The sequence below is a fragment of the Falco rusticolus genome, unplaced genomic scaffold (genome assembly GCF_015220075.1).
Source record: "Falco rusticolus isolate bFalRus1 unplaced genomic scaffold, bFalRus1.pri scaffold_78_arrow_ctg1, whole genome shotgun sequence".
Lineage (NCBI taxonomy): Eukaryota > Metazoa > Chordata > Aves > Falconiformes > Falconidae > Falco > Falco rusticolus.
In genome coordinates, this window is record NW_023618243.1 from 18,500 (window position 1) to 30,487 (window position 11,988).

The following is an 11,988-nucleotide window of genomic DNA, read 5'->3' on the forward strand; positions in this document are numbered from 1 at the left end:
GGAAGAAGAGTAGGTATTTCCTTAAATTTATATGGTTACGTGATCAATCACCACACCTATACTCCTTGAGCAGGTATTTCCTTAAAACTATACGGTTGCGTGACCAATCACCATACCTACACTCTTTGAGCAGACATATACAATCACAATCGATGTTTATTGTCCCTATTTTGCACTATTTCTCCATATCAGGAGGGAATCGGTGCTGCAGCTGACAAGGTCTGCCAGGGCTGCAGCCCCTGGGGCGGTGACCGCTGAGCATTATGATCCTGACCGGACCTCTCTTGATAAGGGTCCTGATTGGAACCCTGTGGGAAGGTGTGGACACCCTTTATACTTCCAACTTTATATTAAGAAAACAGAGGGATGGGTAAAGAAAGGAGAAGATTTTTGTTTGTTAATCATTTGTTTGTTTGTTAATCGTTTGTTACCTAGCTTGTTTTATCATGAGATGAAAACAGGAGTCAAACATGAAGTTCCCACAGTTGCTAAAAATGTGTTTGTAAAACTAGTTAAAATTATAACAAAGGGTAACTATTTAATCTTACCAATTGTTGTATGTAATTGAGTTACCGAAGCGAGTGTTATACACTTGGGAATATTTGGGGGGTTGTTACTTATCCCTGTTTGTGTTATACTCTTGGGAATACTTGGGATGTTGTTACTTATCCCTGTTTAATTCAATGTTTTACCTGATTAATAATTTGGGGGGTTGTTACTTATCCCTGTTTGTGTTATAGTCTTGGAAATATTTTGGGGGGTTGTTACTTATCCCTGTTTAATTCAATGTTTTACTTGACTAATAATTTTTTTGGGGTTGTTACTTGTCCCTGTTTGATTTGAGCATTGGAAACTAAGACATGAATCGATAAGGTAAACAGAAACAAAAGGGGGGATTGTGATAAACGCAGTCATGATTCATGTCAAAAATAGAATGCACTGTGGTAAGTGTAATTGTTGTACCCTGTGTAAATCTTGGACCTGGATCGCAGTTGTGGTGAGTGGGTGTGTGTGGTTCTCCTTTGAGACAATGTGATGGCTTCCCCTTCCCCTGAGGCAATAGCTGCTTGGAAAAGCCCACCAAAGGAGATAACGAAAGCGAAACCACGCCAGGGAAAGCCCACCAAAGGAGATAACGAAAGTGAAACCTCGCCAGGGAAGGCCTGAAGGAGATAACGAAAGCGAAACCAGGCCAGGGAAGGCCCGAAGGAGATAAGGAAAGTGAAACCACACCAGGGAAGGCCTGAAGGAGGTAACGAAAGTGAAACCACGCCAGGGAAGGCCTGAAGGGAAGGCCTGAAGGAGGTAACGAAAGCGAAACCACGCCAGGGAAGGCCCACCAAAGGAAACAAAGACCTTGAGATTTGAAAAAGCGCGCCAAAGGAGAGCCAATAGGAGGAGAAGGCGTACCCTAACGGCCCATCGGGGAAAGAGCGGGAGGAACATCCGGCGAGAGGGGATTGCTCACGATCCGGGCATAAAAGACGCTGCTTTCAGGACTCAAGGGTGCGTGTGGTGGAACTAATTGAGTTTTCTGCGCACCCAGCGCTGTTTCTGCTTATTGTTTCTCAACCTAAATTGATTGAACCCCAAATAAAATTGTTTTAATTGTTATCGATGGGTCGGGCGAGGGGGGGTGAGGCCTGAGGGGTAGGGGAACACGTGGGGCCGCACGTGCCCACCCGGGGGCGGGGGTGGGAGAGCTCTTAAAGGGGCCGCACTCTGAAAGCGGACTCGGTCTTAAATGGGCCGCGCCTAGGGGTGGAGCGGGGGCGGGGTCCCGGCGTCAAGACACGCCCTGGGGAGGGGCACAGGGTCCTATGGGGACCCGTCACGACCGCCTTCCCCCCCAGGATGCCGTCACAGACCCCCGCACCGCAGCACCCCCCCCACCCCCCTCCCCGCGGGCCTCCCCACAGCGAGACGCGGCGTCCGGCAACGCCTCCCGCTGGGGCGTGTCGTCATTTCCGCCCGAAGGCGTGGTCACCTCCAAACCCGCGCTTCTGATTGGCTGCGAGCCGCGGCCATTTTTAGAGCGGGCGCGGTGGGCACCGGCCGCCGTTTTGTGTACGGGCACTTGCCGGGCGCCATCTTGCGTAAGGGCAGGCGCCGGCCGAGCGCTGCCATCTTGTCTCGAGCCCCATTAGGCGCCGGGCAGCGGCCGCCATCTTGCCCGGCGGAGGACGCCACGGGCGCCATCTTTAATGTTGGCAACGAGTCGTTTCCCCCTCCCCCCTCCCTCAGGGCTTTGGGGGTCTCCGCGCCCGCCCTAAATCACGGGGTGGGGGGGGTGGGGGGGGCTATCGCGATATCCCGGACCCCTGGTGCGTATCCTGTGTGCGGTGTCGCGAAGGATTGTGGGATAGAGGGGGGTGGGTGGGGTTTGCATCACGTGACCGCGGCCCGGGGGGTTCCGGCTCCGGTGGGGGAGGTGCGGCTGGGCAGGCGCGTCCATGCGGGGCTCCAGGGCCAGGACCCCCCCCGGCCCCCCCCCAGGCCCAGCCCCAGCCCCGCACTGACGCCCCCGCCCCGCACGGACGCGCCTGGTTCACCCCCAGGTGAGTGACCCCTCCCCCACCCCCACCCCGGGGCTGAGGGACCCCCAACCCCCCCCCCTCCCCTCCGTGAGAGCTGTGCCCTCTTAGCCCCCCCCCCCCCCCCCGGTGAGGGGTCCCCATAGCCCCTCCCCCACCCGAGCTCAGAGCCCCCCTAAAAAGCCGAGGGGGCTCCCCCATCCCCGCGGGATCCCCCTGACACCCATCGCTCCCCCCCCCCAAACCCCCGGGGGGACCACCCCAACCCCCCCATCCCCCCTCAGGGCTCCCCTTGACCCCCCTCCACCCCCTGTGTAGTCTCCCAGACCTCACAGCCCCCCTGAAACCCCCAGCCCAGCCCCACATCCCATCTGTGGGCTTCTCCGCACCCCCATCCACCCCTGTCCTCCCAAAAAAACGGGGAGACCCCCCAGCCCAGCCCCACATCCTACCCCGGGCTCCTCTGCAGCCACATCCACCTCTGTCCCCCCAAAAAACCCGGGGGGACCCCATCCAACCCTCACATCCCACCCACCCTTGGGCTCCCCCTGACCCCCATCAGCTCCTGACCACCCCCAAAACCAAGGGACCCCACGCCAGCCCCTCCTCCCCATCAGGCTTCTCTGGACCCCCATCCAACCCCTGTCCCCTCAAAAACCGGGGGGACCCCCCGACTCCCACATCCCCCCTCAGGGCTCCCCCTCACACCCATCCACCCCCTGTCTACCCCCAGACCTCACAGCCCCCCCCAAAACCCAAGAGGACCCCCCCAACCCACCCCCACATCCCATTTCTGGGCTCCTCCAGACCCCTATCCACCCCCTGTCCCCCCCCTCCAGGTTTTAAAGCCCCCCAACAGCTGTGGGGACCCCCCAACCCAGCCCCACATCCCTGCTCTGGGCTCCTCCAGACCCTCATCCAACCCCTGTGTTGCCCCCCCAGACCTCAAAGCCCCCCCAAAACCCATGGGGACCCCCCCAATCCCCACATCCCCCCTCTTTGCTCATTTCCAAACTCATCATCCCCTGCCCCCCCCCCCCCCCCCAAAAACCCGAGGGGACCCCATAACCCATCCCCACAGCCCTCTCTGGCCTCCTCCAGACCCCCATCCACCCCTGTGTCCCCAGCAGACATCACAGCCCCCCCAAAACCCAAGGGGACCCCATAACCCAGCCCCACATCCCATTTCTGGGATCCTCCAGACCCCCATCCCCCTCCTGTGTAGCCCCCCCAGACCCAAGGGAACCCCCACATCCCTGCTCTGGGCTCGTTTCCAAACCCATCCACCCCCAGCCTGCCCCAAAACCGGAGGGGACCCCATAACCCAGCCCCACATCCCACCCCTTGGGCTCATCCCCAGCAGCGGGGGGCAGCCCCCGGACCCCCTCCCCTTTTTCTCACACCCCCTGCCCCCCCCCTTCCCCCAGGTCAGAGCCCCCCCCTCCCCTGGGCGGAGATGGAAGCCAACGTCACCGACGAGAGCGTCCACTTCCAGAGTTATCCCTTCGACTTCCTGGAATTCCTCAACCACCAACGCTTCGAGCCCATGGAGCCCTACGGCCACGAGCACCCCAAAACCCTGCCTACCCTCCCCTGCCCCCAGCCCCCCTTCGATTACGCCCCCCAACCCGGTGCCCCCCCCTTTGACCGCCCCCCCACCGCCAAGCATAAGGACTTCAAGGCTGAAAGCGCCGCTTCCTCCTCTTCCTCTTCTTCCTCCTCTTCCTCTTCCTCCCAGCCAAAAAAAGCAGAAGGAAGCGTGGGGGTGCAAGCGGGGGCCCCCCCATACACCAGCCCAGCTGTGCCCCCCCCGCCACAGCCCCTTTTTGAGGCATCCGGTGCCTTCAACGCACCCCAGTGGGGCATTGTGGACCTCTCCAGCCACCAGCACCTCTTCGGGGGGCTGAAACGGAGCGGGACGGTAGCGGTAGCGGCGGGGACAGTGACGACGGGGACCCCGGTGGCCTCCCCGGCCCCCTCAGTGACGGCATTGAGGGAAGAGAAGAGTTATTTCCGTCGGTTGAAGTATTTTATGGAGCAGCGTTTCCCTTGTGGTGTCTGCCAAAAGTCCTTCAAGCAGTCGTCCCACCTCGTGCAGCACATGTTGGTGCACAGCGGCGAGCGCCCCTATGAGTGCGGCACCTGCGGCCGCACCTACAACCACATCTCCAGCCTCATCCGCCACCGGCGTTGCCATAAAGACACCACCGAAGACGGTGGCGCGGCTAGCATCACCCCTGCGGTGGTGGCCACCACCTCCGGGGTCATGCCGGCACCCAATGGGACCGGTGGGGTCTTGCCGGCACCCAGCGGAGTCAACCCATTGGCGAGCGGGGTCAACGTGGCACCCAATGGGGTCAACGCGGCACCCAACGGGACCGGTGGGGTCTTGCCGGCACCCAACGGAGTCAACCCGTTGGCGAGCGGGGTCAACGCGGCGCCCAGCGGAGTCAACGCGGCACCCAATGGGGTCAGCCCGTTGACAAGCGGGGTCAACGCGGCGCCCAGCGGAGTCAACCCGTTGAACGGGGTCAACGCGGCGCCCAGCGGAGTCAACGCGGCACCCAACGGGGTCAACCCCTTGGCGAGCGGAGTCATGCCGGCGCCCAACGGCGTCAACGTGGCGCCCGACGGAGTCAATGTGGGACCCGCTGGCGTCATCCCAGCACCCGCTGGCGTCATCCCAGCACCTGGCGGCGTCATCTTGGCGCCCAGTGGGGTCATTCCAGCCCCCGGCGGGGTGACTTTGGCCCCCGGTGCCGCCCCCGCAGCCCCCAGCGGTGCCGCCCCAGATTGTCCCTTCACCTGCTCGTTGTGTTGGAAGGTCTTCAAGAAGCCGAGCCACCTCCACCAGCACCAGATCATTCACACCGGCGAGAAGCCCTTCAGCTGCTCCGTGTGCGCCAAGAGCTTCAACCGGCGCGAGAGCCTCACCCGCCACATCAAAACCCACTCGGGGCTGCTCCGTGTGCCCTGTGCCGTCTGTGGGAAGGAATTCCGGGATCCGGCGTACCTCCTCCAGCACCAAGCCGCCCACAGCGGCCAGCGCCCTGATTACAAGTGCGAGGTGTGCGGCAAAGCCTACACCGCCCCGCAGAGCTTGTTACGGCACCGCCAAGTCCACACCGGCCCCAAGCCTGGCACACCGGGATACCCTGGGATTCCCAAGGGAACGCCGGTGTTCCCCGGTGCCTACGTGGCGGCGCCGGAGGGGGAAACGAAGCCAGGAGACGGCGCCGGAGGATTCTTATCACCGCCACCGGCTGCGTTGTTGGCGCCGGGGAAGAGTTTCGGTTGCGGGATCTGCGGGCGGGCGTTTGGCCGGCGGGAGTCATTGAAGCGGCACGAGCGGATCCACACGGGGGAGAAGCCGCATCAATGCGCTGTCTGTGGCAAACGCTTCCGCGAGTCTTTCCACCTCAGCAAGCACCACGTCGTCCACACCCGCGAGCGCCCCTACAAGTGCGAGCTCTGCGGCAAAGCCTTTGGGTACCCCCAGAGCCTCACCCGCCACAAGCAAATCCACCGTCTGCCTTTGCCTTGCGGTTTGGGGGGCGCCGGGACCCCCCCTGAAGGCTTGAGCTACGGCTGTGGCGAATGCGGCGAACGTTTCCCCGACCTTTTCCGTGCCGTCAACCACAAGGAAGCCCATGCCGGGGAGAAGCCCTATGGCTGCGACGCTTGCGGCAAAGCTTTCGGCTTCATCGAGAACCTGATGTGGCACAAACTGGTCCACCAAACCACCCCTGAGCGCCTGCTCCCGGAGGGGGGGCCGGCAGCCGAAAGCGGGTTGCAGCCCCCCGAGGAACACCCGGTGGTGCCCAGCGGTGAGCGCTTCACCTGCGGCACCTGTGGCCAAAGCTTCAAACATTTTTTAGCTTTGGTCACCCATAAATACGTCCACCTGGTGCGGCGCACCTTGGCGTGCGGCGTCTGCGGCCAGAATTTCACCGGCGCCTACGACCTCTTGCTCCACCGGCGCCGGCATTTGCAAAAACGTCATTTCAGTTGTTCCGTTTGCGGGAAACGCTTTTGGGAAGCGGCGTTGCTGATGCGGCACCAGCGGTGCCACACGGAGGAACGGCCATACCGCTGCGCTGTCTGCGGCCGCGGCTTTTTACGCTCCTGGTACCTCCGGCAGCACAAAGTGGTTCACACTGGCGAACGCGCCTACAAATGCGCCCTCTGCAACAAACGCTTTGCTCAGTCCTCCAGCCTGGCCGAACACCAACGCCTCCATGTCGTGGCTCGCCCTCAACGTTGCCAAACCTGCGGGAAAACCTTCCGCTATCGCTCCAACCTCCTGGAACACCGCCGGGTTCACCTGGGCGAGAAGGTTTACCGCTGCGAGCTCTGCGGTAAGAGTTTCTTCTACCTCTCGTCCATCCTACGGCACCAACGCTCCCACGACGCCCGCCGCGACCTGCGCTGCTCCGCCTGCCTCAAGCTCTTCAAGGACCCCAAGTATTTCAGCAAACACCTCCAGACCCACCAGGGCGGCCGCCCCTTCAAGTGCAGCACCTGCGGCGAAGCCTTCAGGAACACCTACGGCCTCAAAAAACACCGGCACGGCCACAAGCTGGAGCGCCTGGCTGGCCTGGGGCACAAGGATGCCTGAGGGGGGAGGGGCAGGGGGCAGGGGGGGCACCCCTTTGGGGTGGGGAGATGGTGGTGAGGGAGCTGGTGGTGCGAGGTGGCTCGGCACGGGGCAACGTGGCTCGGCACGGCTCAACATGGCTCAGCACGGCTCAACACGGTGCAACATGCCTTGGCACAGCTCGGCGTGGGGCAACACGGCTTGGCACGGCTCGGCGTGGCACAGCCCAACATGGTGCAGCACGGCTCGGCACGGCTCAACACGGTGGAACATGCCTCGGCAAGGCTCGGCGTGGCACAGCACAACACGGTGCAACAGGGCTCGGCACAGCTCAGCATGGGGCAACAGGGCACGGCTCGGCGTGGAGCAGCACGGCTTGGCACGGCTTGGTGTGGCGTGGCACGGCTCAACATGGTGCAGCACGGCTCGGCACGGCTCAGTGGTGCCACATGGCTCGGCGCGGCTCAACACGGCGCAACAGTGCTCGGCACGGCTTAACATGTCTCGGCACAGCTCAACACGGTGCAACATGGTCAGCACGGCTTGGTGTGTGGCGTGGCACGGTGCAACACGGCTCAGCACGGCTTGGTGTGTTGTGCGGCACGGGTCGGCGTGGGGCAACATGGCTGAGCACGGCTCAACATGGCTCAGCACGGCTCGGCGTGGTGCAGGACAGATCATCGTGGCACAGCATGGCACGGCTCAGCGTGTGGCAGCGGGGCTTGGCACGGCTCAACATGGTGCAACATGGCTCGGCGTGGCACGGCACAGCTCGGCACGGCTCAGCGTGGTGCGGCACAGATCACGCTGCAGCACGGCTTGACACGGGGGTGACGGCTCGGCACGGCTCGGCACGGTGCAGCGCGGCTGCTCATGGTGCAACATGATTTGGCACCGGGCAGCGGGGCTCGGCACGGCTCAGCACGGCTCGGCGCGATGCCACGTGGCTCGTCGTGGCACAGCAGGACTTGGCACAGCTCATCGAGGTGTGACGCGGCTCGGCACGGCTCGGCATGGCTTCTCACCGTGCAACGTGGCCCAGCACGGCCGGCCCCACTCACCGTGGCACAGCTCGGCACCGCCACCGGACACACAGACACTGCCCCATCCCCCGCTGAGCCCGGACACCTGGGTGTCCCCCGGGGTGGGGGCTGGGATGCAGAGACCCCCCTCCCCCCCTCCCGTGGGGGTTCTACCGCCGTAGGTCTATAAATAGCGCACCTATAAATGTTAAATATATATATAAAGATATCTATGATAGAGGGGGGGGCCCTCCCCCACCCGGCGGGGGGGGCGGGGCGCGGCTGTGGGGGAGGGGCGGCCCGCGATGTACAGACCAAACCGATATTAAACGTGGATGCGACTGAGGATGAGTCTGGGGGGAGGGGGGGGGTGTTGAGGGGGGGTTGGGTGGATCATGGGGGGGTTGGTCAGATGATGACAGGACTTGGTTATGGGTGGGGGGGTTGGTCAGATGATGACAGGACTTGGTTATGGGTGGGGGGGTTGGTCAGATGATGACAGGACTTGGTTATGGGTGGGTTGGTTAGCTGGGTTTGCTGACGGGTTAGCTGGGTTTGGTTAGCTGGGATTGGCTGATGGGTTGGTTAGCTGTTTTGATTGGCTGGTGGATTGGTCAGCTAGTGGGTTGTTTGGCTGGCTGGTGGGTTGGTTAAATGGCTTAGTTAGCTGGGTGGGTTGGTTGGCTGGGGACTCGGGGGGGGGGGGGGGGGGGGGGGGGGGGGGCGGAGGGGAGGGGAGGGGATGGTCAGCCGAGGGGTCCAGGGATTGGGTGGAGACTGGGTTCAGGCCATTGGTTTCGAGCCACCCCCATCCCCTCCCCCCACCCATCCCCCAACAGGACAACAGCAGGGAACAGCCAAAACCAAAAAACAGCTTTTTAATAATTACAAACAAAAATGAAAAACAATAATTACAAAAAAAAAAAAAAAAAAAGAGACAACATCAAGTTGGGGAGACCCAGAGGGGGATCACGGGGGGCAGCGCATCCCCAGGGTCACCATCCCCCCATGCAGGAGCCCCAGGGCCACCCACCCTTCCACGCACCCAAGCCCTGGGCCACCGTCCCTCTGTGTCCCCAACCCCATGGTCACCATCTTGCCACATCCCCAACCCTATGGCCACCGTTTGTCCATGTCCCCAACCCCATGGCCACCCATCTTACCACAATGACCTCTACAGCCACCATTTGTCCATGTCCCAACCCCATGGCCACCATTCCTTGGTGTTCCTAGCCCCATGGTCAACATCTTGCCACATCCCCAAACCGATGGCCACCATTTGACCATGTCCCCAACCCCATGGCCAACATCTCTTGGTGTCCCCAACACCACAGCCAACACCTTGACACAATCCCCAACCCCATGGCCACGATCTCTTCACGACGAGCCCCATGGCCACCATTTGTCCATATCCCTAACCCCACAGCCAACGTCTCTTCATGATGACTCCCATGGCCACCACCTCCTCATGATCCCCGCGGCCACCATCCCTTTGTGTCCCCAATCCCATGGCCAACATCTTGCCACATCCCCAACCCTATGGCCACTATCTCTTCACCATAAGCCCCATGGCCACCATTTGTCCATGTCCCCAACCCCATGGCCAACATCTCTTCACGATGAGCCCTATGGCCACCATCCCTTGGTGTCCCCAACCCCATGGCCAACATCTTGCCACATCCCCAACCCTATGGCCACCATCCCTTCATGATGAGCCCCATGGCCACCATCTCTTCACGATGAGCCCCACAGCCACCATCCCTTGGTGTCCCCAACCCCACGGCCACCATCCTACCACATCCCCAACCACCCCCTCCACCCCCCCAAGCCCCCCCAACCTCACGCTGCCCCCCCCTGCCCCCCGTGCTTCCTCCTGACGTGCCGTTGCAGCGTGTTCCTCTCGCCGAAGCGCAGGTGGCACTGGGGACACTGGAAGGGTCGCTCTCCTGTGTGGACCCGCTGGTGATGAGCCAACTCGCCGGAGTCGCGGAAGCGCCGCGGGCAGAGGGGGCAGGCGTGGGGCTTGCGCCCCGCGTGGGTGTACTTGTGCCGTTCCAGGTGGGATGTTCTCTTGAAGGCTTTGCCGCACGCCCGGCAGACGTGGGGTTTGTGTTCCGAGTGGGTGATGCTGTGGCGTTGGAGGTACGAGAGGTACTCGAAGGAACGACCGCAAACCGGGCAGGAAAAAATACGGCGGAGGGTCCCGGGACCCCCGGGTTCAGCCACCAGGACGGTGTAAGGGAGCCCTTGGTTGTCGATCAGAAGGTAGTGGCCGTCGGGAGGGGAGGGGGAGGTGGGTGGGGGAGGAGGGGAGGAGGAGGGGGGGGGGTGGGGGGAGGGGAGGGGGTGGGGTGGGGGGGGAAGGCGCCGGGGAGCTGTGGGGAGAAATGGGGGGGTTAGTGGGGTGGTGGGGGGTGGTGGGGGGTGGGGTGGGTGTCCCAAGAACCCTGGTCATCGGGGGGGGGCAGGGAGACGGGGGTCCCAGGACGCCCGGTACGCAGGCGGGAAGGGGGATGGGGGTCCCAGGAACCCTAGTGATCAGGTATGGGGGGTGATGGGGGTCCCAGCCGCGCCCACTACCCCGGGGGGGGGAGATGGGGGTCCCAGGAACCCTGGTCATCAGGTGTGGGGGAAATGGGGGTCCCAGCCCCCCAGTACCCAGAGATGGGGGTCCCAGAACTCCTCGTACCGAGGGATGGGGGGGGATGGGGGTCCCAGGAACCCTGGTCATCAGGCATGGGGGGAGATGGGGGTCCCAGCCCCCCATTACCCAGAGATGGGGGAGATGGGGGTCCCAAGAACCCTGGTCATTGGGGGGGGGGGGGCGGGGGGATGGGGTTCCCCAATACCTGGGTTGCCAGGAATTGGGGGTGCAATATAGGGGTCCTCAGAAATTAGGGGGGAAATATGGGGGTCCCTCGGAATTGGGGGGTGAGATACAGGGGTCCCCAGGAATCGGGGGGGGGCGATATGGGGATCCCTAAAAAGTGTGGGAGGGCGATATGGGGGTCCGTAGGAATTGTGGGGGGGCAATATGGGGGTCCCCAGGAATGGGGGGGAGGGGCGGCGCTACGGGGGGTCCGTAGGAATTTGGGGTCCCCAGGACTGGGGGGAGGGGCGATGCGGGGGTCCCCAGGGACAGCGCCAGCTCTGGGGGTCCCGCCCGCCATGGCCCGCCGGGGACACGTGGGGCAGGTCTGGAGGTCCCTGCCCTCTCCCCCCCTCCCCCACCCCCGTTACCCGCCGGCGGTTCCGCGCCCCGGGCCCCTCATGGGGCCCCGCTCCGGTCGCGGCGTCTCCGGTGGGGTCCGACCCCGGCTGCTTGGCCGGGGGGGCGCGGGGGGGCGTCCGTGGCCGCCGCATCGGGGGTCCCCCGGCCGTGCGGGGCGGGAGGGGGCACCCGGCGGGGGGTGCGGGTGGGGTGGCTTGTGGGGGGAGGGGGGGGGGGGGGGGAGTCGGCCCGCGCCGGTGTCGCACCGTTTAGAGTCCGGGTGGAAACGGTACGTGGAGACGCGTTGGAGACGCGTTCCAACCCACCCCCCACCCCACGGCGGGGGAAGCGCGGCGCTTCTGCACCCCCGCTCCTCCTGCACCCCCGCCCCAACCCCCCCCCCGCCCCACGCGTGGCAGCGCACGCGCCAGGCTGGGGGGGCGTCAGTGCAGGGCCTCCCGTAAGAACACGCGTGGCCGTGTGCTCCCCCTGCGGTGGTGGTAGGGGAGACACCACCCCCACCACCCCCACCACCCCCCCAACAACAACACCCCCCCCCAACAACCACCCCCACCACCCCCCGGGGATGTTTTTCGGCTCTGCTTAGGGGCGGCACTTTGGCGA

At 63.3% G+C, this 11,988-nt stretch overlaps 3 protein-coding genes across 3 annotated transcripts in view; 1 reads left to right on the top strand and 2 right to left on the bottom strand.

The window, feature by feature from the left end:
- Positions 1-2,413: 2,413 nt before the first annotated feature.
- LOC119142184 (zinc finger protein 865-like) lies at positions 2,414-8,470 on the top strand. The gene is made up of 2 exons (XM_037374891.1): positions 2,414-2,558; positions 3,962-8,470. The coding sequence occupies exon 2, from the start codon at positions 3,991-3,993 to the stop codon at positions 7,150-7,152; it is 3,162 nt and encodes a 1,053-aa protein (XP_037230788.1). The 5' UTR covers positions 2,414-2,558; positions 3,962-3,990; the 3' UTR covers positions 7,153-8,470.
- Positions 8,471-9,015: 545 nt separating this feature from the next.
- Positions 9,016-10,508, bottom strand: LOC119142191 (zinc finger protein 581-like; the record flags this gene model as incomplete). The annotated part of the gene is made up of 1 exon (XM_037374904.1): positions 9,016-10,508. A coding segment is annotated over one exon (516 nt), but the record flags the coding sequence as incomplete, so codon positions are not given.
- Positions 10,509-11,421: 913 nt separating this feature from the next.
- Positions 11,422-11,988, bottom strand: part of SLC17A7 (solute carrier family 17 member 7) — an 8,758-nt gene continuing 8,191 nt past the window's right edge. The window contains 1 exon segment of the mRNA XM_037374885.1: positions 11,422-11,578. Within this exon segment, the coding sequence (XP_037230782.1) occupies positions 11,422-11,578 (157 nt within the window).